Source organism: Natator depressus, chromosome 12, assembly GCF_965152275.1.
Source record: "Natator depressus isolate rNatDep1 chromosome 12, rNatDep2.hap1, whole genome shotgun sequence".
In the NCBI taxonomy this organism is placed as follows: domain Eukaryota; kingdom Metazoa; phylum Chordata; order Testudines; family Cheloniidae; genus Natator; species Natator depressus.
This window is the reverse complement of record NC_134245.1, coordinates 17,302,638-17,329,291: the sequence shown is the minus strand read 5'-3', so window position 1 is coordinate 17,329,291 and position 26,654 is coordinate 17,302,638. Positions and strand designations below refer to the sequence as shown.

General features: G+C 39.4%; 1 protein-coding gene across 6 annotated transcripts in view; it reads right to left on the bottom strand.

The window, feature by feature from the left end:
* Positions 1-26,654, bottom strand: part of ZNF423 (zinc finger protein 423) — a 335,612-nt gene that overhangs the window by 110,031 nt on the left and 198,927 nt on the right. For all 6 annotated transcript variants that reach the window (XM_074968639.1, XM_074968642.1, XM_074968641.1 and 3 more), the window contains 2 exons: positions 19,893-23,116; positions 8,255-8,339 (listed from right to left, as the gene is read on the bottom strand). In XM_074968639.1, the coding sequence (XP_074824740.1) occupies positions 8,255-8,339; positions 19,893-23,116 (3,309 nt within the window). The remainder of the gene's footprint in view (positions 1-8,254; positions 8,340-19,892; positions 23,117-26,654) is intronic.

The window sequence follows — 26,654 nt, the reverse complement described above, 5'->3', positions numbered from 1 at the left end:
TTATCCAAAAGTGATGCAGAGTCTATAAGCTTTCCTAATAAAAAAGAAAACTATATGAAAAACATTTTAATAGAGAAAATATAACTTCAAAGTGAAATCCTTCATGACAAGGGAAATCAAATATCTCATATACAATTATACTGTCAGATGCCACGCTTTAAAGAAATCATTCTGTTATTGTTTAGGACCTCAATTATTTAGTAAATTGGTTAATTTCTTAAGCAAGCAATGGTGCCATTGAAGGCAAAACTCTGTACAATTCAAAGCAGCAGGATTCAAATGTGAGGAAATAAACAAATTCATGTAAAGAGCAAAAGATATCTTTGCAGCATCACTCTAGAAAAGTCTGAAGAACAGACCTGAAAATGATGGAGCTTTGTTTATAGGAAGATTCTGATTCTTTGTTTTTTTTTTTAAATCAGGAGAAAGGTAGAAAGGTCTGATTGGAAACTGAGGTGCTGACCTTTATAGTGGGAAAGAGTTGAGTAATTTTGCCACCCATAGGTAGAACCAAAATTTCATATGGTGAGAACTTACCTTCTTTTCCAACTTCAGGGTTGGTGGAGAGGGACTCTGTGAAGACTGTGTGCACTTATATTCATAGATATTTGCCCACACATGTACAAATAATCCAAGAAGCAGGCAGAAAGTATCTCTGCAGACTGCTAAATACAATTCTGGGGTTTTTTTTTTGATTTGGGGGGAGGGTTGTTGTTGTTGTTTTTGAAAATACAATAATTTTCAAGGTTAACAATACCACTAAAGTGAAGAACAAGTTACAGCATCAAAATATCACAGTTTACACACATGAAAGTTTACTGGAAAGAGACATTTTTGCCACACTAGTTAACAGATGTTGAAAGACTGTGAATTGATTGAGATGCTTGCTAATGATAACTTTGAAGACACATCAGACTTAAAACTCAGACTGATTACAGAAAAGGTGTTTTATCAACTGCTCCTCTTTATGAATAAATATGAAACTACCAGGAAAATGTTTAAACGAGTTTAATCATAACTGCATATGAAAATTGGGTTGAAGGGCAAAAAGGATTCTTAACATGGTTAAGAGAGAATGAAAGCAATATAAAACTGTGATCACAGACGATTATGCATGTATCATGCAAAACAGGAATGTTGTCATAGCAGCTATAAAAATGTCAGTGAAAACTGAACTACTATTATGCAAGGTGTAAATGAAACGAAAAAATGCAAAAGGAAAATACGAATGAATATATTAAGGAAAACGCTATTTCTTTCCTGGTAGATAAACAAGCAAAACAAAATACATTTTCATGAAATAGAGTAATTTCTAGGGACAAATATGCATAGATAACAATTGTAAGAGACCATAGCTTAATTCCGATGATGTGGGCTATAGCTCACGAAAGCTTATGCTCAAATAAATTTATTAGTCTCTAAGGTGCCACAAGTACTCCTTTTCTTTTGCGAATACAGACTAACACGGCTGCTACTCTGAAACATAGCTACACTGTGTATCTGGATGACAAAGCTATTAGTATTTCTGGCAACAAATTTTCCATGTGGCAGAAAAAAGAGAGGGCTAAAATGTACAATTATGAAGACCATTTTAAAATAGGAAGCCAACTAGCTATTGGATTCTATTAGGGCCCGACATTTCCTGCTAAAGTCAACGGGAGTTTGAGCTCTGGCCCTGAATGAAACTACACTATTAACTATTAATACTGTAGTTTAATTATCAGTTGTGTACATTTACAGTGCTATATCCTCCTAATACATATGTATCACGCTCACCACTGTGTTATTTAAGTATCTACATGAATCATTATTTAACAATAACAGAGAACTAATGTAAAACTCAAAACAAGCGCTTTAGGTAGGCCAACAATTACATTTAGGCTTATAGATATAATACATATTGCATTCTAAGACTCTCAATCCTGCAACAAGTTCCATGCAGACAGATGCCTACACAGGCATAGAGCCCCACTTAGGGCAACAGTATTCCATGCACACCCAGAGGTTTATATAGGCAAAGCACAAATGAGAATCAAGGCCCAAATACGCATTTCTAAACAGAATGCATGTAGCTCATAAAGGTTTGTATACCAGTTTTTCCTTTCTAAAACCAACTTTAAATAGTAGACAGCTACCTTAAAGTGTGATTCCAGTACTACTTATTAATTAAAAGAAATCCACAAAGAATTAGATGTTTAAAGCAAATACTACATTAATGTATAAGGGTTGTGCTTGCAACTGTGCATTAAAAGAGCAACACTTAAAATATGCTTTAAAATATGCAAGTTTTACAAATATATTTTGAATTCTTAATGTGTTCATAAATAATTCACACATTCAACCGCTAAGTCCAGAAATATGTTATCATTGATCATTTGCATTTAATGCTTCAGAAACAATCTGGCACATTTTTTATTTGCCTTAACACTTGAAAGCTATTACAAAGACACTGTGTTCCAGTGTTATCATCATTGCTACCATGTATACATTTTAATTCAGCACTGGGCTACACTACAAACCTATGCTGGTATAACTACGTTGCTCACAGGTGTGGAAAATCCACACCCCTGAGCAATACAGTTATACAGACCTAACGCCAACATCTGGTGTAGATGGGAGGGCTTCTCCCATCAACATAGCTACTGCCTCTTGGAGAGGTGAAGTCCCTACGCCGACGGGACAGGCTCTCCTTTCATTGTAGGAAGCATCTTCACTTAGCATTGCAGCTGTGCTGCTGCAGCACTGTAAGTGTAGACAAATCCGAATACTTGGCCAAAGGCCTGCAGGGTTTCCCGCTCAAGAATCAGACAGTTTTGTCTCAGTCATTTGACACAATGTCATGACTGGATGGAAAGGAATTTTGTTTACCAAGAAGCACCTTTCAAAATTTTGCAAATTTAAATAACTGAGAATTCAAGCCGCATGTTTAACTGACAGTGCATAAGAAAAATAGAACATTTAAACAGAATTAATGCCTTCCTTTAACATACATTATTGTATTAAGATCTCTATTCTGAAATTGCTGACTATCCTCAGCTCCCAAGTCAATGAGAGTTGAGAGGACTCAGCACTTCCCAGGATCAGGCCCTAACAATAGAAATGTCTTTGTATCCTAGAAGGAAATGCATATGGCAAATACTTCCACCCATGCAGATGCCATTTGTAAAGTGTGGTAAGCTCTGTATCTGGATCCACTTTGAATTAACAATGAATACATATACTCAGATAGCACAGTGATGGGCAGCAGTATAAAACCATAACTAGCTTTACATCCATACAAATACCTGGGTTGGACAGTTATGTTATTAGCTGAATCAATGAAAACTATAACAAAGAGATTCATGCTCATAAAGGTTCTTAGATACATTCTGACTGTGAAATCTCAAATCTTTTAACTGCTTTCTTGATGTTATCTCTGTGATTTAGTGGTCTATCAATTAATAGCTCTTTTACATGTGAAAACAACTTTCCTCACACTGCTGCCTTTTAAAGTCTGTGCATTATCCGAGTTCTTTAGGTTTGGCTTCAAATTTGTTACACTAATTATTCTTATTTTTGGTCATGGTTTTATTTAGAATACTTGTGTCAATTTACAGAAAAAATGTAGATGATATACATTCTGTATGTGTCTGTGTTTCTGGCAAAACAATTCCACAACTTGAAACACAATATTCAGGAGGGATCAGTGGCATTTTATCACAGATTAGGTTATACAGATGTTTGGGATCCTGTGTTATCTGAATCAAAAATATCATTAAAAACACACTGCAGCTCATTGCTCAGCAACATCCATTTGTTTTTTGCACTGAAATTTCTTTTTGCCTCGTTCATCATTACAATTAGGTAATTTGGTAGTTCCCCATCATCCAAGCCAGAGGATGCTAAGGCCTTGTCTACACTACGGGGGGAGATCAATCTAAGTTACGCAACTTCAGCTCTATGAATAACGTAGCTGAAGTCAGCGTACTTATATCTACTTACTGCGGGGTCCACACTACACTATGTCAACGGGAGACGCTCTCCTGTCAACCCCCCCTTGTGCTTCTCATTCAGGTGGAGTTCAGGAGTTGATGGGAGAGTGATCTGCGGTCAATTTAGTGGGTCTTCACTAGACCTGCTAAATCGACCGCCGATGCATCTATTGCCACACATCGATCCCCCAGTAAGTGTAGACAAGCCCTAATCTATAAAGCAGTCCAAGATACAGACCACAAAGCTATTTCAATACAACTGCCACTATTGTCCCCTACAGCTGTAAAATGAATAAACTGGGCCTCCTGCTTTATGTATTCCCCAACACAAATTAAGTACAGGTTCTGGAGACCATCCTAGTTTACAATAATCTGCCCATTGTTATACTCTATGGCTCTCAAAATAGTTTGCCAGAAGAATGCTGATCATCATACACGTAACTGATTGGGAGGGGCTGGGAAGAATATACAGAGATGATTGGTCTGTATATTTGTGTGTGTACTTATAAAAAATTAATATGTTGACTGGACACCTTATCTTAGACTAGTAAAAATCCAAAATAAACAAATAAATAAATAAATAAATGAGAGACAAATCTAGAGGGAATGCTTTGCCTCAAACGTGGCACAAGGACCTATCAGTGGCCAAATTATTGAATATTCAAGTGTCCTACTCCTCCCTCAGCCGTAGGAGAAAGATCTATTAAGAGCTTTCTGTGATTTTTGCTGTTGTCATGGATGTTCTCTTCCCCCACCGGTGGAGCCAGTTGCTTAGCATGCCATCCTCCTAGGCATCTAATAGAGACTGCACATCAGAGGCAGTGGTTGGTGGGGGAATAGAGGAAACACTTGAAACATGGTCAGGTCAGCACAACAGGAGGTAAGGAGTACAGAGACTGCAAGAACTACAGACATTTTTTGATATACTCCTGGGTAGACTCCCCAATGCTGGCAAATGTTTCAAAGGGGGAATCCCCTCTCTCTGTGGACAGAAATGTTTCAAAGGAGCACCAATCAGTGGAATGTTTCAAAGACCTTCTGCTCTCTAAAAATTCCACCCCAAAAACCCCAGACCCCTTCCTAACTAATCATGACGAAAGGGGCCTGACTCTGTGGCTAAAAACCTTCCTACAGCTCATAGCTTAAAATAAAACAAAGCATCTACCATATACCTGCTCCAGGGATGTATCCAGTCTGTTCAGTCACCAGGGACTCTGCATGGGACTCAATATGCTTCTGTGGCTGGGTACAGGATATGAAGGGCTAGAGTGCAGAAGGGTAATTTTTCAAAGCAGTGCGTGGGAGTAGTGTTGAAAATTTCCTCCATACTACTTTGAAAATTTCAACCTACTCTACTGAATTACAACCAGGGCCTCTAACTCCTGAGTAGACAGCCAAGAAGCAGAAGAGGGAGATAAGCCCAGTTAACAGGATGAAATACTTGGCACTGTTTAAAAACTAAATTGTAAGATGTGATCACGTAATTATCTAACCATGCTACGGAGGTGTCTTGCATTACAAGGCAGAGATCGTTTTGTTGACTATTATTTGAAAAGAATAAAGTATGAGTTTAGAAAGCCACTTTTCATTTATTTTGTGTGCGTGAGAGTATGAAAAAAAGTTAGTGCCGCTGAAAGATGTTGGACTGTCAGATCTAGTGACTGAGCCCCTCTACTCACTGGGCACACGCACCATGGGCCGCAGCAATGCAAGCTTCCCTGGCACACTACTGCACCAGTATGCCTCCATCCTGACTTGGAGGCTATGATGGGCACTCTCCTTGCCAATTTAAATCCCTAATTTCTCTGTCAGGGCTCTGAATAAGTTACAATTCATGGTGGTGATTTTTGTAATATGGACTTTGGTCCACTGGAATTCAAGCAAGACCTCCAACTCACTTCTCAGAGGCTACTGAACGGTAACTATCCTTCCATCACCACCAATCTGGGCTAGATTTGTAAAATGAAAAACTCTTTAACCCATTACCTTTATTATAAGTAAAGCTACCTTAATAATAAGGAGCTATATGCCCTCCTCTGCTATAGTATATGAAGGGGAGTGAAACAAGCATTGTTAGGGCTCCTCGCCCATAGGACAGGCACAACACAGGCTGTGCAAACTTTGGAGTAGGTGGGCTATGAGCAGACCAGAGGAGCAATACTATCCATGATATTCATGCCTCTGAAATACTGGATTAGCATTAAAAACATATGCAGGAGTCCCTGGTGGTGGAATGAGCTATAACTGCTCTCCCCATACCTTCAATATCCTTGAAGGTAAACTCACTGGTAGAACAGTCCCTAAGTCAACTCTGCTTCCTGGGTGAGATGGGGCCACAGAGTGTTGTGGAGTTGCTCAGGATCTACAGGGCCTGAGAGAAGATTGGTTTCCCATCCAAGTTTCTATTCTTCAACCCTTCTCTGATTTTCTAAACCCAACTGAAAGACAGTTGTGAGCTGAACCTTGTGGAGCTCCTCCGAGTCACTCCCAGCCTATAGGTTTTTCAAGGGAGGGAAGCATGTGGCCCTTTGATATCGGATGCGATATACAATTTGTGCCTTGGCACACTCTAGTATTTACCACAGCTTAGTCCTACGGAACTGAAATCCGTTACCCATACCGGGACTATGTACCTGTAGTTTTCTACAGTCTTCTGAAGTTTGCACTGTAACTTATTTACAATTCTGAGGAACTGACATTTGCAGCCCTCCCAGAGAGAGGCACTACACTTTTCTCAGCTCCACATGTACTCTACCAATGCTACAGTTTCCAATACTTCTGGTATTGGAATTCAAGCTTTACCATATATACAATCAAGGTATTACTGCAGACAGCAGAAATTTGGTGGTACAATAATTAATGTATGAAGTGTACATTATGTGTGTGTAAGTTAAAGGAAGAAGTTACTTATTTCAAATAGCATAAAACAGTTCCATCTGTAATCAAACAGTACACTTATAGCAGAATCCCATACACTACATAGTTTTAGATCACTGATTATCAACCTCTGTTTTACGTCTTAAGTTAAAAGTACATATCAGCTTTCCGAAGGAGACCTCTCTTTCAGGTTTCTTAACAAAAAGTAGGGGGACGGGGGAGGAAGCAGGTAAGACTTTAAGATCACTGTGGTCCAATTAGCAAGGATCTCACCCTTCAAGTCTGCAAACAAGAGATTACATTAACACCTGGTACAAAAGCTAACATTCTTAGATATCTTTACCTTCTATTTGACAGACTTGAAACTCTTGCCTAGCACTACTATGGAAATTCTTGTGACTGACAGTGTATATCTTGCATTTATAAAGAGGTTTTTTTAATCTTTGTGTCAGTCTTTAATTCTCCCTTCAATATTTGTGCATAATTCACATTAATGATAATGGGAGTTACATACTTGCATTGAGAGGAGAATAGCCTCCTAAATGTAAAATTGTTCTAGGAAAACCATTGTGCTTATCTAAGATAAATGCTGCACATGAACATATGGGACGCATAAAGTGCACTGTAGGGTCCTTGAAGGATCTCTTACAACATATGCCTGGAGTGACATGTATAAGAAACTCCTTTGTCATCTATGCATCAAAATAAACTGATCTCTTGGGCCATCACATATATTTATAACATCTGTACAGATAGGAAAAAAATACTTCTTTGCAATTGTCAGAAAATGACCATACAGCTGCAATAGAAATACAGCCCTTCAGACTACAATAACACTTGGCTGCAGCTTGTTATGCTAGGGATCTCAGCAAGGTATTGCTTTACAAAAAATTGAACATCTGAAAAGTTGAACCTTCTAAAGTCCAGAACTGTTTGAAAAAAAAAAAAAAGCACTGAAAAAACTTTTTAAGCATTTTGTTTTGACGATGTGCCTCAGGAATTCATCACATTTAACTGGGAAAATGTGAGCCATTAAATCTATTCAATGTCATGACATACAAAATTGAAGCATAATTGCTCCTAAGTGGTTGACAACTGGCAAGTACTTTTTATATGGAAAGAGGAAAATTTATGCTATAAAATGTAAGATATTGTCAAAAGTTTGATTTTAATATAAGTGAAAATGCTACAAGAGGATTCAAAAGGGTAGAAAAAGCTCAGCAGTAACACTTTTACAACCACACATTTAAAAAGCTTTGAAATGAACAATCATTACATCTAAACCATTTGCCCTCAAAGTTTAAAAAAACCAGCATGAATATTAACAAATGATTAGAATAGTGAATTTCAAGAAGAGTAACAAAAACAAGCAGCCCATGAGAGGCCTGGTTTAAAAAGTTTCTTACCAATCATATGGTTTGCAACATGGATTTGTATCTCTCTTTCATTCTCAAAGGTCATCTGGCACTTGATGCACTGATACGTCTTTTTCTGTTTAATAACCAAAAAGAGATTAGAGAAAACTGTACTGTAGCATAGAGCAGATGTGATTAAAAATACGGTCCATTATATATGCTGAACATTTCTCCTACCTAACCCCTTTTTCCATATACCAAGGTTGCACAGGGTTTTGAATGAAAACTCAAGGTGTACTAATATCCTGCCTTCAGAGGGCTTTAATCTCAAAGCAAAAATTTCAAACGATAGTCTAAATCACAGTTTCAATGCTGACTACTTGAAAACCTGATAACTTGATTATGACATAAACCTTCTATTATTGACACTTTACCCAGAGCAGTACAAACTTCTGTGCATGGAAACAAAATACTTTTAAAAGGAGATCTGTTTGCTTTCAGAAAAAGATCAACTTTGAAATTTTTTTACTGTACTGAGGGAAACTCAAAGTACAATAGGCCTAAGACCAGTTGTACCTCGGGGAAAGGAAGGTGTGAATATATTTTGTACAGGTCTCCTATTAGAAATCTTGGAAATCCTACAGTAATATGAGAAATAATTTCCTTACACTGTTTGTTGTGTGTTTTCTGTGTCATAATGTCATACTAATGAGGCTTAGCTGCAGAAACCAGGAGACAGTGTGAAGATGCAATTATAAGCCATTTATTCAAACAGGGAAAATGTGGTTTGTACTCAGATTGACAGTGGTGTGTACTCTGGCAGTGTGACAGGGAAGAATCCAAAAAATAATTTGCAGAGAATAAAATGCACTCGACAATTTAGGAATTCCAAGTTAAACCAAAAAACACCAGTGCTAAACTTGTGCAGATTTACAGATCTCTCTACAGCGTCTCCCAATGCCATTTTTAGGGGAGCTAATGCGGCCTACAAAAGATAAATTGGATTAGATATTTGTAAAGTATGTAGAAATATTAAAATGTGTTCATGTGTAGGTATGAGTAAATAATACATGCACATTTGAACAAACACTGATTATCTAAAACATAAATGCATAACTACGTGCTTAATACGTATGCTTAATTAGTGCAACAGAGCACACAAATGAGGTGCACATTTTTCACAAGCATTTGTGCACGTGCAGTTTAGAAAAACTGGGCCCCTTCTGCATAGAGTTTATTAGGAAGAAATTTTTACCACAGTAATATTGTGGAGTGGCTCTTTCTGCTGCTATCACACTGTGTCATGAGTACTCAGGGCCTGCCTCTCCAACTCCTATTGTGGACAGCCCCATAAGTGTGAGACTAGTCACTGTTAAAAAAAACAAAACCAAACCAAGCACCACGTTCTCAGTGCTAGCCATTAATGGTAGAATCCCACTTTTGTAGTTAATTCCCCAGCACTCTGAATTATTTACATTTGTGTATATTTTAATATCTAAATGATTTCTTGTTGCATTCCCTCCACCCCTAAGCCCATGTGTTGAACCCAGTTTCCGGGGCAGCAGTAAGAAATCCAAGGATTTGGAGAAGTGTAGCAGGTGACTGCCTCGCCCTCCATGTACGGGAGCCAATTTCCTACAACACTTTTCTGAGGAGAGAAAAAAATAGGTGCCACCAGTATTTTCATTACTACATTCCACCTCAGCAACAGGTTGGAGATCAAGATTAATGAACATGGCACGGTACCATAATAACAGGTGCAACTGTCTATGTGTTTGCAGTGTTGTTGTAGCCATTTTAATCCCAGGATATTAGAGAGACAAGGTGGGTGAGGTAATATCAATCATTGAACCAAACTTCTGTTTGATGAGAGAGAAGTTTTTCAGCTTACACAGAGTTCTTCTTCAGATCTTGGAAAGGAACTCAGAGCATCACAGCTAAACAAGGATACCCCACACCAGAGAAGTAGATCACATCATGGAACAGGTCATCCAAATAGCACAAGAGAACCTGCTTCAATACAGGGGGGGAAAAAGCCTCTGACCATACATCCCTAGTTGTCACCAACCACCCCACACTGGAACCCATATGGGGTATCATCAAAAAATTACAACACATACTTGATGGGGACTACATCTTAAAAGAAATCTTTCCTCAACCCACCCTCTTCTGGCCTTCAAAATAACCCCCCAACCTTTTCAAGCTCATCATCAAGCAAGCTCCCCACAGACCAGGACCCATCAACTCAAAGTGGCACTAGACCTTGCCAGAACAACACATGCAGAACCTGTAGACATCTCTCTACTGCTATGGTGATCAATATCCCCAACAACATACCTTTCAAAATCCATGGGTCCTGCACTTGCCTATCACAACATGTGGTGTACCTCATCCATTGCACTAAATGTCCCAATAACAACCATGTTGGTGGAAGCAGATAATCACTATGCTCTCAAATGAACTTATATAGAAAAATGATAAAAGACAAAAACATCATATCACCCATGGGTGAACTCTTTTCACCAAACTATCACTTCATATCTGACCTCTCAGTACTCGTCCTCAAAGGAAACCTGTACAACACCTTCAAAAGATAAGCCTAGGAGCTTAAATTCATTACTTTGCTAGACACTAAAAATCATGGTCTTAATAAAGACACTGGATTTATGGCTTATCATAACAACCTGTAACCCATTAACCCCACTTTTTTGTCTTATGACTGCAGGGATATTAACAGGACACTTTACCTTGAATGGTCCCTTAGAATATGTGTTTTACTTATGCTAAACAATCTGTTCCACCTTATATTTAGCTATGACACTCTTGAGTATCTTTCCCAGACCTGAGGAAGGACTTTGTGTAGTTCGAAAGCTTCTCTCTTCCACTAGCAAAAGTTAGTCTAATAAAAGATATTACCTCACCCACCTTGTATCTCTGTTTATATGAATTTTATGTACACACAATGCATACTGTACATAGTGTGTATGTATGTTGGTACACACACAGCGCCTTACATGTTGTAAATCATTATGGTTGGTTTAAATGTAGTAACATGAGAGAAAATATGATAATGGGATAAAACAATATACTGTTGGGTGAAAATTGATTCAATAAGCCAACAGCACCTGTGCAGAGGGAAATAGTTTGGATTGGATATAGACCACCAGATGAGTCAGAAATGTCTTCCCTCCCCCCCGCCTCCCAGAGTCCAGCCTAAAATGTGGGGTGCAAATGGAAAAAAGGTTGGGTTTCTGAAGCACTGCTTTCCAGGAGTTCGTCCCAGCGCTTGAGCATGAGTGCAAACACACACACTTACCTACATAAACCAGGTAGACATATATATGTGCATATACACAGTCACACATACACATACACACACAGGTGTCCCTAACTCACAAGTTCACCTCAGAAAACATTGGAAAAATCAAATGGCCACATTCAAAATGTGAAATCTTCCCCTCCTCCAAAAACTTTTAAGTCTCGATCTAGGGTGTTGGTTTAGATCCATCTCTAGTTAAAATCTTTCATCAGTTAATTAAGTCATTAGTTAACAAGGACACTGGTTCAGCTCAACTCATTATTCAGACCTTTAAAATTACATTAACATGTATTTATTTATAAAGAATTTTCTTGTGAATTTTAGTGCTTGTGAAAGATATATATTGCCAGATTTGGAGACTGAGTTTTGTTTATCCTAACCTAGGCAGTGAGTCCGAACTTCCCTATACTACTCAGCCAACATACAAAAATCCCAACTTGGACAGACTGCCTTTGGAGTGAGAGGGTACATTTCAATCTCCATCTCAACTCAATCCTTGGTCTCAGCTGATGTGCACACACACACAGAAGGCCACCAAACAGCCATTTGTGGTGATCACCTGTACTTATACCCTAGCAGTAAACGGTTCTATAGCCTATTATCAATTCCCTTTAAAAATATCAGCAGGCATGTTTTTTAATAAAAACCCACAAAGTTAGCTTACTCATAGTATCAGGAATAACCTGCCACTGCCATTCTTGTGGGAATCATGGATCCTGTGATCTTCATATTTATTTGTTAACATACACCTCTTACTTCTGGAGAATTTTGGAATCAGTGGGTGGATATGATGACAAACTGTTGAACAAACTTCACTAAGAGAAAGCTTATGCTTGAGGTGCTAATGGGATACATGTAGCACACCTCTGAATGAGATGATTTGACTTTCAAGAGCAGGCTTAAATTCCTCATGGGGTCAAGAAACTTAAATCCTCTTCTGCCATGGAATAACAGAATGATAAATAATAAATAATAACAACAACATAAGACTTTTTGGGTGATGGGGTCTTGTATTTTTCCCCCCACAAATGGCTATTGTTCCCAGGGGTTTTCCAGACTGCCCCCCTTTAAACCTGGAAGTAAAATCCTGTTCTACATAGGTAGTGAAAACATTCCTCCATTCAGGTAGCTTTACAAGGGAAGAGAGAAAGAAAAAAAAATAGGGAAGAAACTATACCCCAGAAGAGAGTAGGGAAGAGAGAGAACTGAGTGATGAAGCAGAAAACAGGATCTGTTCACCCCATTTTCCAGGTCTCTTCAACTTGTTCCCTTAACATGTTTACTTTAGGTGGGTCATATAGAACAATGCAAATTAAGATGGCTATTGAACTGAAGTCCTGAGCGTTTGCCACTGTCAACGTTAAGCAACTGTTGTTCCTTATAGCTACAGCAATAAAATTATGAGAAATGTGTGCCATAAAGAAGAAATAGCTACATTTTTGAGTGTGGGAACTTAATTTCTCCAGTATTAAAAATATGCATCCAGACATCATCTGTCTCAAAACTAAATCAACCAGGCATACCCCTCTGGATGAAAACGTTAGCCACGCTTGTTTTTTCCAGCAAATGTGTAAGAGCCTATCAATGATTATTCACAAATGAAGCCACTTCCTAGAAAAACGGAGACTTGATATACAGTGTTTGTAATGAAAAATGAAAGCATTAATTCTAACATGACCAAGACAGAATAAAAGGGCTCAAAAAAGGGAAAGCAGCCAGAGTCCTCAGGATGGGCTGTACTATAGCAGAACATACAATACCCAAATTCAACAGAAGGAAACATTAAGAAATTCCTAGAAGAGGAAACCTTAGCCTTATTTGTCTCTGAAATCATTCAAAAAAAGCTATAAGAATCATAAATACTGCTGAAAGTGGTGATTTTAGAAAGTGGTAAGATTCTACAACTAGAGCTTATTTTATGTATCCCTCTTGATGATATTTGGAATGAAATATGCTTGATATGCCTTGAAAACTATTAATGCAGGCCTCAGATACAGACATTTCCTGAACAGAAAGCAGAAATTTCTATCATTTATGATTTTGACACAAACAAAAATAACTTTGTAGGATGCCATGTTTGGATGCCACTGAGACTGGTGCCTTAGAAACACCTGAGAGAGACAGAAAGAGATGACTACATAGATAATACTTCCTTATATATATTTCAGATTCCAAGGGTAGTTGATAAACAAGCAGAGAATGCAGCATTACACTACATGGTGTACATATTTTCTCTAATTTATTTTGATTGGTAGAAAATACCTGTCACAAGATCTCTGAGTGCACCTAACTCTTCCAGTTCTTGATCCTCATCCAGCTGTCTCTAACCAACTTTGAAAAAAATCAGTAGAAACATCCACACTGAACACAACAAAAACAACACTCGTTTACCCTTTCAGAAAGGGGAAGTGTGCCAACAGTTACTATAAACATATATGTCTAGAAACAGTATAAACGGATTCTCTCTTTCCTGCTGTATCTCTTCTTTCTCCCCTCTCTTTTCATCCATCAGCTATTAATACCTTTTTTTTAAAAAACTATCCCTATATTCATTTGCCCTTGGGGTTTCTACTGCACTTTTAAGTTTTTCCAAGGTCTCTTCTGAAAGCCTCAACTCTCACTTGCTTGATTTAAGCATAACTGGCAGTGTGATTTTGGGGGCGGGGCACTCTGAGTACCTTATATATCTATACACATCCTTTCCTTTCCACTTTTGTACTGAGGACATCAATATATTCTGTTGCTTACTGAAATGTGTGCTCCTGTTGTTTTTAATCTAATCTCAGTGTAGTTTCTCTATGACTATATTTTTTTCTAAGCCTCAACTGTTCTTTCCTGTGTTAAAAAGCAAAATCAATAGAGTGTTTAAAAAAAGAAATGTAGAAGTGATCAAGAATTACAGAGTAGTAATTCTTGCAGTCTACTCAGCTTGTATTGTATACTTACAACAGCCTGAGTAAAGAATTGCATTTTACCTGTTGTACAGCATGCCAACAAGAGACTGGAGAAGAGGGATTTTCTTCAATCCACCTAGCCTAGTTACCTTAGAACATAAGAACGACCAAACTGAGTCACACTCACGGTCCATATAGCCCAGGATCCTGTCTTCTGACACTGTACAATGCCGGATGCTTCAGAGGGAAACAACAGAACAGGGCCATTTACTGAATGATCTGCTGTTAGCCAGCCATAGCATCGGGCAGTCAGACATTTGAAGACACTCAGAACATGGGATTGAGTCCCTGACCATTTTCGCTAATCCCCTTTTCTTAGCGGTTCCTAACATTCTGTTAGCTTTTTTGACTGCCACTGCACATTGAGCGGATGTTTTCAGAGAACTATCCATTATGACTCCAAGATCTCTTTCTTGAGGGGTAACAGCTAATTTAGACCCCATCATTTTCTACTAATAGTTGGGACTATGGTTTCCAGTGTGCATTACTTTGCATTTATCAACCCTGAATTTCATCTGCCATTTTGTCGCCTTGTCACCCACCTTTGTAATTCTTCTCAGTCAGCCTTGAACTTAACTATCTTGAGCAATTTTGTATCACCTGCAAACTTTGCCACCTCTCTGTTTACCCTGTTTTCCAGATCATTTATGAATATGTTGAACAGCATAGGTCCCAGCATAGATCCTTGGGGGACCCTGCTATTTACCTCTCTCCACTGTGAAAACTAACCATTATTCCTATCCTTTGTTTCCCATCCTTTCTCCAGTTACTGAACCACAAGAGAACTTTCCCTCTTATCCCACGACTGCTTAGTTTGGTTAAGAGCCTTTGTTGAGGGACCAAAAGGCTTTCTGATAATCCAAGTATTAGTATTACTGTTAGTCTGTATCCACAAAAACAACGAGGAGGCCGGTGGCACTCTCAAGTTGCAGTGGGGGAGGTTTAGGTTGGATATTAGGAAAAACTTTTTCACTAGGAGGGTGGTGAAACACTGGAATGCGTTACCTAGGGAGGTGGTGGAATCTCCTTCCTTAGAAGTTTTTAAGGTCAGGCTTGACAAAGCCCTGGCTGGGATGGTTTAGTTGGGGATTGGTCCTGCTTTGAGCAGGGGGTTGGACTAGATGACCTCCTGAGGTCCCTTCCAACCCTGATATTCTATGATTCTATGATTAAAGACTAACAGATTTATTTGGGCATAAGCTTTCATGGGTAAAATCCCAGTTCTTCAGCTGCATGGAGTGAAAATTACAGATGCAAGTGTAAATATACTGGCACATGAAGTGAAGGAAGTTAGTGAGCTGTAGCTCATGAAAGCTTATGCTCAAATAAATTTGTTAGTCTCTAAGGTGCCACAAGTACTCCTTCACCTTACAAGTGGAGACATGGCCAATTCAATCAGGGTGGACGTGGTCCACTCCCAATAATTGATGAGGAGGTGTCAATATCAAGAGAGGGAAAATTGCTTTTGTAGTGAGCCAGCCACTCCCAGTCCCTATTCAAGCCCAAATTAATGGTGTTACATTTGCAAATGAATTGTAGCTCTGCAGTTTCTCTTTGAAGTCTGTTTTTGAAGTTTTTTTATTGAAGTATGGCTACTTTTAAATCTGTTGTAGAATGTCGAGGGAAATTGAAGTGTTCTCCTACTGGCTTTTGTATGTTACCGTTCCTGATGTCTGATTTGTGTCCATTTATTCTTTTATGTAGAGACTGTCCAGTCTGGCCAATGTACATGGCAGAGGGGCATTGCTGAAACATGATGGCATATATCACATTGGTAGATGTGCAGGTGAATGAGCCCATGATTGGTGCGGCTGATGTGGTTGGGTCGTCTGATGGTGTCGCTAGAGTAGATATGGGCACAGAATAGACAACGGGGTTTGTTACAGGGATTGGTTCCTGGTTAGTGTGGTGTGTAGTTGCTGGTGAGTATTTGCTTTAGGTTGGGGAGCCGTCTGTAAGTGAGGACTGGCCTGCCTCCCAAGGTCTGTGAGAGTGAGGAATCATTTTCCAGGATAGGTTGCAGATCGTTGATGTCCTGGAGAGGTTTTAGCTGGGGACTGTACATGATGGCCCGTGGTTTTCTGTTATTTTCCTTGTTGGGCCTGTCTTGTAGTAAGTGAATTCTGGGTAGTGGTCTCACAATTTTCCCTCTCTTGGTATTGATACCTCCTCCTCAATTACTGGGAGTGGACCACATCCACCCTAATTGAACTGGCCCTGTCAACACTGGTTCTCCACTTGTAAGGTAACTCCCTTCTCTTCATGTGTCAGTATATTTACGCCTGCATCTGTAATTTTCACTCCATGCATCTGAGGAAGTGGGTTTTTTACCCAAAAAAGCATATGTCCAAATAAATCTGTTAGTCTTTAAGGTGCCACCGGACTCCTTGTTGTTTTTTCTGATAACACCCTTCTCTATATGCTTTTTGGCCCCCCTCAAAGAATTCTAATAGATTGGTGAGGCATGATTTCGCTTTACAAAAGCCAGGTTGATTCTTCCCCAACAAATCATGTTCATCTATGTATCTGATAATTCTGTTCTTTACTATAGTTCCAACCAATTTGCCTGGTTTTGAAATTAGCCTTACTGGCCTGCAATTGCCAGGATTGCCTCTGAAGCTTTTTTTTTTTTTTTAAATTCAGTGTCACATCCGCTCTCCAGCAGTCATCTGGTCCAGAGGCTGATTTAAGTGATAGGTAATGTAACAGTTAGTAGTTCCGCAATTTCATATTTGAGTTCCTTCAGAACTCTTGGGTGATCATCATCTGCTCCTGGTGACTTATTACTGTTTAATTTATCAATTTGTTCCAAAACCTCCTCTACTGACACTTCAATATGGGACAGTTCCTCAGGATTTGTCACCTATTCTGAAACTTCTATTCTGAAAATACTACAGTGAGTTATTATTTTCCAAAAACAGCATAATTCTTTAAAGATCCTTGTGCTATAAAAACATTTTAACAGACCCAATCTACATGTTTAATCCCCAAAATGAAGCACTGACAGTTACTTGGCCTGCTGATATCACTGTTCAAGTACAGAAGCGATCAGTAAAGGTAAAATCATGAATTATTCCAAGTAACTTGCGTATACACCATACAGGTTTCAGGCATTAGCATATGTGCAGGCTGCAGGCCACAGGCACCTGTTTAAGGTGCTATGTGGTGTAGGCACAAATGCTGATTTTTCATTATCTTCTACAAAGGAACTAAAATCTGCCCTCGCGGGATGAAATTCAAAGCATTTACCTTGTTGAAGAACTTAAACTCTCCCCTGAGAGAACAGGTATGGAAGCTCTCACTGAAAAGAGAGAGTTAAAGCAAGAAATTAGAGTAGAAGACAGCAATGTATTCCACTCCTGACAGATGAGGGGAAGAGCATGAAATATTTTAGGCTGTGTGCACAGCCATGTGAAAAAGGAATTAGTCCCACAGAAAAGAATAGGTCTGTTTCAGAGAATTTAGAAGGAAATAAAGAACTGAGAAGTAGAAAGAAGACAGTGACCTACTCAGAGACTCAGCTGAACTCTCAAGAGACATCACGCTGAAGGAAGGGATATTTCCATTCCTTACTTTATTCCTCTGCAGAATTAGATGTATATCACAGCTGGAGGCAGGTCTAGTCACACATTCACTTGTCCCAGTGGGAGCAATATCCAGTTGTACTAAAGAAGCAACTAAAACAAAACAAATTTTCATTGAGATCGAACCTGGGATGCTGACACAATCTACGAATCACTGACAGGATGCACTATGAACAGCTCTATCTGAGCCCATTCTGTCTGCACTGTCAGGACTTGAGGTCTTCTTGCATTTACTGAACTGCTCGCTCAGTGTACTCTAAAAGCATCTTCAACTCTGTTATTGCCCACTGCACCAAGAATCATTTGGGGGTACTTTAATTAGCAGACTAATATAAGGTGGAGTCTATGGCTGGGATTTTTCAGTAAGAGCAGGGCACCCAGCTCCCTTAGTAAATACTTTTGAAAATCTCACCCCATTATCTTTCATTCAAAGTGTCAGAGTGGTGTGACTGGTATTCCTGTCACTGCTACTGGTCTGCTGAGAAGAGTTCCCAAATTCACTTCTCATTCCATTTGTTCTTCACAGTGTAAGAAGTAACCTGGCCCAACCATGAACTAAAATTTCAACAAACAATTTTAAGACACCATAAACAGCAGACACAATAGATTTCATGAGCAGGCTTCTAAAGGCTTGCTTACGTACTAAATTAGCCAAAAATCTTAAAAGTAAAGATGTAAGACAGCAGACAGTCTGTGAAAACTAACTCTTTTCTCTCAAGAACATCACCTGTACACTCTACAAGAATTTTTGCCTCACATAAGAAAACTACTTTCATTAAGGGAAGGAAACAAACCAATTCCAGATTTCACAAGTTAAATACTGCTGTGCAATATCCTCTGGTGATTAAACAGCTGCTAATAATTATCAATGTGGCCAGTATGGCACCTGAGCCATAAAGATACTGTTTCTATTTCCTTTTTGAATTTTTGTAAGGAAGTATCTTTCTTACCCATAGGTTTTTCCAGGTCTCTCTCTCTCTCTCTCTCTCTCTCTCTCTCTCTCTCTCTCTCTCTCACACACACACACACACACACACACACACACACACACACACACACACACACACACACACACACACACACACACACACACACACACAGTGAGGAAAGCCGCCGCCGCCCCCGGAAAGCAGGGCTCATATCCATCTCTCAAGGTCATATAGCAAGACAACTAACCTCTCTGAAGCAGTGACTCAAATTTTACGCAAGGCGATGCAAAGTTTTGAGGGTCTTTCACTAAATCTTTCATTCCAATCTCCTCCTTCTCATATTTGGTGCCTGGTCACATGTTCACCAAACACCACAAATAAAGTAGACACCTCTGCCAAGAGGCTATATAAAGAAAAACAAGCCTCTTGCAAACCTACCATCCATTCTAATTAACTCATTCCTGGGATGTGGTAAAGTGAACTACTTAGAATTCCTTTCTCCTGGATACTGAAAATATCTTTTTCCATGAAAGTCTCCCCAGTTTCTGCAGATCTGCGAACTCAAGAAATACTCAAACTTATGCACAAACCCTGACTTCTGAATGAATCGTTCATATAGCTCAACTTTCTGCTGAAAACTTCAAGGTAGGCTTGCAGTATGAACCCTGATACCCTGCCATACATAACTAAGAAGTCTACAAATCTGTGTGATGCCTATTTTCTCCCTGTGCAGTGCTACGCTTTGTTTATAGCACAGGTCATTCTCAAAAGATATTTTTTTTACTATTAATTTTATAAAATTTGAATTTCAGATAATTTTTAATCCTATTAAATGCTTTGTATAGTTACTCTAGTGGTCTACATTGTGTGTAATAAGAGATGCTAAAGTTCAGCAGTACTTACTCTGGGAACAGGGGATGTCTGGGTACCCTTCCTTTGGCCGCTAGTCTCAGGTGTCAGGTCTCGGTGATCTAACTGAATGTGGTTCTCTAGGTCTTCAGCACTTTCAAATTTGACACTACACTCTGGGCACCTCAGACTGCCACACGGTCTCTCATTCACTTCCTGGGGGGTCAAGCCCGAAGACTGTCCATTGGTACCCCTGGTCATGCATCCAGCACACAGGCCATATGGCAGGCCGTTAACATCCAGTTTCACCAAGTCCTGCTTGTTCCGGAACTCTTTCAAGCACAAAGCACACTTGTAGAGTTTCTGCAAAGCCTGACCATTGGGAGAAGAGGCTGCAGAGTTTCCTGCCAATTTCTGCATATGGAACGTTCCATGAATTTTCAGCTCAAGGGTAGAGGTGACTGTCTGCATACAGACAACACAGCGAAACCCAGTGAGGGAATTTCTGAGATCCGGATGCATCTGGCAGTGCTCAATAAATTCTTCCTCACTCTGCAGTGGCATTTTGCAGATCCTGCACGTTCCCGTATCCAAACTCTTGCTATGAGTGACTTTGTGCTCTGTCAGGGTCAGAAGGGACGGGAAGCGCTCCCCACAAATGGGGCACATGTAGTGCTTAGCTGGACCTCGGTGGGTCTGCATATGCTCTCTGAGGCCATTTTCTGAGAAAAAGGTCCTTGAGCAGATGTTACACTTGTGGCTACCTTTGATGAATTCTGCTTTCTTCCTAGAACAATCATCCTCCCCAGGTCTAATGTTATGATCTCTTAAACGATGGTTTTGCAAAAGGACTTCCATGGTATAGGCAGCCCCACAAATATCACAACCATACATTGGCTCAGAAGCATCTACATCATCCTCACTAGCCTCATGACTGTTTGAAGTATCCGGATTCTTCATCAACATGTTCTGGAGATCTGCAGCTTCCGTCTTCTTATTAGTTGGGGTCATGCCATTAGCTGTACCATTCTCAGCCCCAGCATCAAAGACACAATGTTTCTCCCGTAAATGTTTTTCAAGCAAGATGATAGCATGGAAAGCTTTGCTGCAGAACTTACAGTTGTATTTTTTACTGTGGGTTGTGATGTGGCACTGCAGTTCTACTTCAGTGCTGAAGGTCTCTCCACAGAAGATGCATTTATGTGACTTTGTTGGATTGCCCAAATGGCTATGCTTTACATGGATCTGAAGGTCCACCTCCTTTCTAAAATCCCAATTACAGGCTGTACAACGATACATCTTCTTTTCATTGCTATGCTTGACTGCCAGATGTACTTGGATAGATACCTTGGAATCAAAAACCTCTTGGCAAAGGGTGCAGTGATACAACACAAAAGTATGCATGTCCAGCAAATGCTTCTGCAAATCATCCACTGAAGAAAACTGTTTGTCACAGCTCTCACATACATAATGGGTAGAAGTTGTCATGTAGTGTACTGTGAGGTGCTGCAGGAGAGATTCCTGAGAATCAAAATCTTCTTTACACTGAGGGCAAGACTGTTTCCTTAAAAGCAACTCCAAATGCAACTTTAAATGAGTTTGAAAACTTTCAAAATTAGAGAACTTTAGATCACACTGATTACATGGGTATTCACCATTAGAAACTGAGTTTAAGCTGGCAGAAAGCCGCTGCCTTTTAGGGGAAGAGACTTCAACATCAGAAGAAACTGGACTCTGCTCTGCTTTTGACTTCTTATTGTGTGCCAGAGGAATGTTCTTGTGGTTTTCTTTAATGTGCTTTGTAAGCTTCAGGATGGAGCCAAAAATGGGGGAGTTTGTGCAATAAGGGCAAGAATAAACTTCCATAAAAGACTGTGTTGGCTGAACGACAGGGGAATCCAATTTTGAGTTTCCTACATTGCAGTGAGTTTGCTGAATATGCTCAGTCAAGGATGCTTCCGTCAGAAAGCCCATGGAGCACTGGTTACAGAAGAAGGCATTGTTACCATCTTGAGGGGTAGCACTTGGTCCACAGTGAGTGATGCGGATGTGCTCCTGTAGGCTATTGATATCCGCAAACATCTCAGGGCAATAGTTACAGTGAAAGGCAGAAATGTTGTTAAACTGCATCATGGGATATGCATGGTTTTTGTGCACCTTTCTGACATGTTCATTCAAGTTGTACAGCGTAGGCATGGAATCAAGGCAGATCTGGCATGTGTGGCTTTGTTGAGGTTTGTCTGCATGAATGGTCTTCAAATGGATCTCCAGGACAGCAAGGCTGTTGAAGTCACGCTTGGAGCAGTAAGGACAGCTATAGGTGACTTTAGACCAGTTCTGGCCTTCCTCTCTTTCCACTGATCTGATCTTCTTTTGTCCTCTCAACGGTTTTAAAGTAGAGTCTGGAGTGGAGCCTCGTTCTACCGATGCGCTTGAATCAGGTGTTGCACTGCTCATAGACGCCACACTCCCCAAGACTGGGTCAGGGCTGACACTGTGGTTGCTGGAATCAGGTTGTCTGTGGCTATCCAAGTGGCAATAGACTTCCTCCACTGAAGAAAACTGCTCGGGGCACATAGGGCACTTGTGTTTTTTGTTGGCATGGGCTTGATGAATGTGGGAAAGCAGTGAGTTTTCATCCGCAAATACTTCAGGACAATGAATACACTGCAAATCTGCCTTCTCAGAAAGCTGTGGGTGGCGTGTCATTACGTGCTTCTCCAAATCTTCTGTCTGACTGAATGTCTCTTCACAGTAATCACACATAAAATCATCCTTCTTCACCTCTTTCTCAGTCTTTGCCATATGTTCCTTGTTCTTTTTATGAGCTTGCATGTGACTCTGCAATGAGCTGGTGGAGGAAAAGCCACGCTTACAGACAGTACATTTGAATGGCTTGCTCGAACTGTGGGTTTTCAGGTGAATTTTGAGGTGGTCGCTGCGAGAGAATGCTGCCTCACATTCATGGCAATGGTACTTTTTATCCCCCGTGTGAAGCTTTATGTGGCGATCCCTACTTCTCTTATGCTTAAAAAGCCGGCTACAGTAGGTACATTTGAAAGGTAGTTTGTCACTGTGGATCTGCTCGTGCCTTTTAAGGTAGCTCAGGCGAATGAAGGACTTATCACAAAACTGACAGGGATATGGCAGGCCAGTCCCCCCTTCCTCCTCCCCGATGCCGAGATCACACCCATCTCCTATCATCTGAGTGGGTGATGCAACATCTTTGCTGGAGGGAGATGAAGCCACCCAGGAGAGTTGTGGGTCGTCATCACCATCTGTAATGGGAAAGCAGAAAGGAGATTAAAAACAATTCCCAGTGCATCTGTGAAATAAGGACAAAGCCTCTCAACAACACTGTGGGCTTCTGCTACTACAGTAAAAAAAATCAGCTGCTGAACAAAAAAAAAAGACATAAATGTCTCTTGAATTTTAAAGGATGCTTGAGAAAGAGGAAGAGAAGCACACATTGTTATGTAAGTTATGAACATTCAAACATTTAGCATTGATATAAGGCCCTTTTCTTTAGCAGGCTTAACTACTCACTGTACTGTAAAAGAACAAACAATAAGTAAAGAAAATAAAATGCATTGTGAAGCAAAGCAAAACAAACATGTCTAAGAGCTACAGTATTAAGTGGTCACCTGTGATTTGGTGGGATTTTTTTTAAATGATGCATCAGAATGATTTTAAATATCTCCTTTTAACAAAATCTTTTCAGTTCTTTCTTGAAATTGAAACAGATATAAAAGGCTGCACAAAAGCGGTAACGTAGAAAAAGCAAACAGAATTCAACATCCATGTGAAATAGAAGCAACAGATTTGAGAATACTCAGTTGAATCTGTCAAGAAATTTTGATTGTTACCATATTCATTGGCTTAGAAAGGCAATGTTGTCCAATTGCAAAAAAAAGACTTGCAATAAAAAGACCAATAATAATCTTTGGAGATTTGAGCATGTGTCATCACCAGAAAACCAACTTCAGGAACAAAAAAACAGCACAGCCAAGCCTGTAATGACAGAGTGCTTCCACTTCCATGGCTCAAAGACGAGGGTTTAGAAAATAGTTCATAAATCTGTATTTTCCAAAAGAAACACAATGAACAGAAGAATGGTTATTTTAAGAAAATACATAAAAAGTTAGCATATTTCATAATTTGAATTGTTCACCAGATAGAGAACAAAATGAGTGCAAATGTAATCCTTCCACAGAGAATGCTGAAGATGTCAAGTTAAGTGAAGATGCCACTAGTCTGATATAAAACTGAACCCTGAATGAAGAACAGTGTAAAACTTGTGACAGTAGAGGAGGGGTAGGTAAAGCACTGCAATGCAAAAAGGAACCATTTCTCCAAACACAAACATTTATCCTCTAAAACATTTAATGATTCAACTTCAACTATTATTATAACTGAACAAAAAAAAAACAAAAAAAAAACCCACCTCCAACTGCGTAGGCTGCCACCCATACACTTGTCTGCCAACTAAACAGCTTCACCAAATTAAAGCACACGTACAGTAGAATAGCTCTCAAAGAAAAACTCAGTTAATGAGGATATCATCAATACAAGAACCTATGCCCTATATCATAGTATACTTGGTCAAATGTCTGCCTTTACATCCCAGAAAAAGAGGGATTTGCATTACTTTATTTTTATACATTCTTGGTGGAGTGTTCTAATCATACACAAGACAACTTATCTAGCAAAAATGTGTTGCATTTTTTCTAGCACGGCACTGTGTGGGAGGATGGCCTTCTCTCCTTATGCAGCACGACCACAGCGTCCTCACCTTGACTCATCCAAACCTGCTACTCCAGAATGACTGATGGCAGGCAAACAATATTTTATTCTCATTACAGAAATGTACTATAATTCTCAACAAGCAACCTAAACTTATAGAACGTTCAGTGTTCCTGTGTTAGACAGGAACGTAAGAGCCCGGCGGAGCCTGAACATTACAAAGTTTCATCCACTGATTTTTATAGAGACTTGTTTTTAATTCTTTCTATTCTCATCCTGTAACCAACACCTAATATCTTTTTGTATGAGCAATCATATAATATGCTCCTTATTTAAATCTATTCTATTGTACATTACTGCATGCCATACTGAAGACTCGGGTTCGCTCCTCATTCTGAGCAGCCTCCCTCTCTCTCTCTCTCTCTGATGTCAGCCACATTCACAGGGGTTCTCTCTCTCCAAGCAAAGGAGGAGCAGCCTCCCTAGGGACTTGCATTAATGGGCCCTTCTGACTGGAAGGATTCAGCTGGCTGCCAGCTTCTTGGATTAGATTCAGTGGGGAGGTACCGGTAGATCACTGCTCACTAATTCCCAGCTCACGCCAGCTGGGCTCCTCAAGGGGAATGGAGACAAAAGGGAGAGAGGGGGATGCTAGGGCCCGAACTAGGGCAGCACATGGTGAATTTGCTATTCCTACAGTTTTTCTACTGGAAAAAAAAACCCACAATATTACTACTCTGTAAGTTAACTGGCTGTGGCCTAAACTGTAAGAAGTTGCCATTAAATAAAAATCATTGTAAAAATAGGCATTTAAAATGTCATACTTTATTATCACAGAGAAAGACTAAATATTTTGCTGCATATTGGTACACAGGCATAAATGATTTAAGAGGGAAAGCAGGGGGAAAAAACCAGATAGGCTTAAACCACTTTGATGAATAAATCAGCTTCAGTGTCCACAGCCTCTTTTACAATCTGCAAATTCGATGTGCCAAATTCACTGCTAGCATAACCCAGTACAACTCCGTTAACTTCAATATGATTATATGTGCTTGTGCCAGCAGTGAAGTTAGTCCATTATCTCAGCGATACAAATATGTTTAAGAAGTTCTCACACTTGTCTGAAACTGACTGATCTATCCCAAAACACAGCAGGTGGACATGGCAACAACTTTAGGAAAGATGCTAAGAATTGAAAAGCAGCGTTCCCTTCCTCCTGCTGCCCTCCCAGCATACTGGACTAATTTTTTTTTTAATCAAAGAAAGATGGTGTTACTTTCTGAATGACATGCATTCAGTGGATTCAAGTGAAATAACATTTTTCATGTTTGTTTACATAAAATTGAAAGCAAGACCGTCTCATTTTGGCAGTTTGATTTAGACATTTTATTGATTTAAGTGTTAAACTTTTATTTTCCTTTTAATATATTTGTTTTTTCTGCCTTTTAGAATTTAAAAATAGCTGGACAACTATTGCTCCCATACAAAATCTACCTTGACCTCCTTACAAACAAAACATTAAAGAATCCAAAAACTAAAACTGAAGAAATTAGAGGGAAAACTCATTATCATTTATCTCTTTATGGAATGAAAACAATGCTGTTAATTTTAACTTGCCACTTTAAATTGAGAAAAGCCTTATAATAAGCCCAGAAGAATATGTTAAGGAATTTTGCTGGAGTATTTTACATTGGGAAGATACAGTTAAAATGTGGTGTGACATGCCTGGCAATAGTGATTTTTCCAAATAATTCTACATTAATGCAATCAAAGGAATGTAACAGAATGAGAAAAATCACTTTCAAAAAGGAGATTAAAGTCATTAAAAATGGCTAATCCTGCAAAGTGGGACTGTTCTAAAATAGGGAATCACATGGCTGGTGCAAGTCTTTTGTCATCTGCGCATAAGAGAATCAAAACGAGTATTAAAAGGAGAAGAAAATTCAATAAAAGTTTTAATTAGAAAAAAAAGAGCATTAAGTAGGCTTCAGAATGCAGGCAGACTGTGAGATATATGTGTAGGTCGTGATGCTTACATGGCCAAACTTGATAATCAATCACAAAGTGATACAG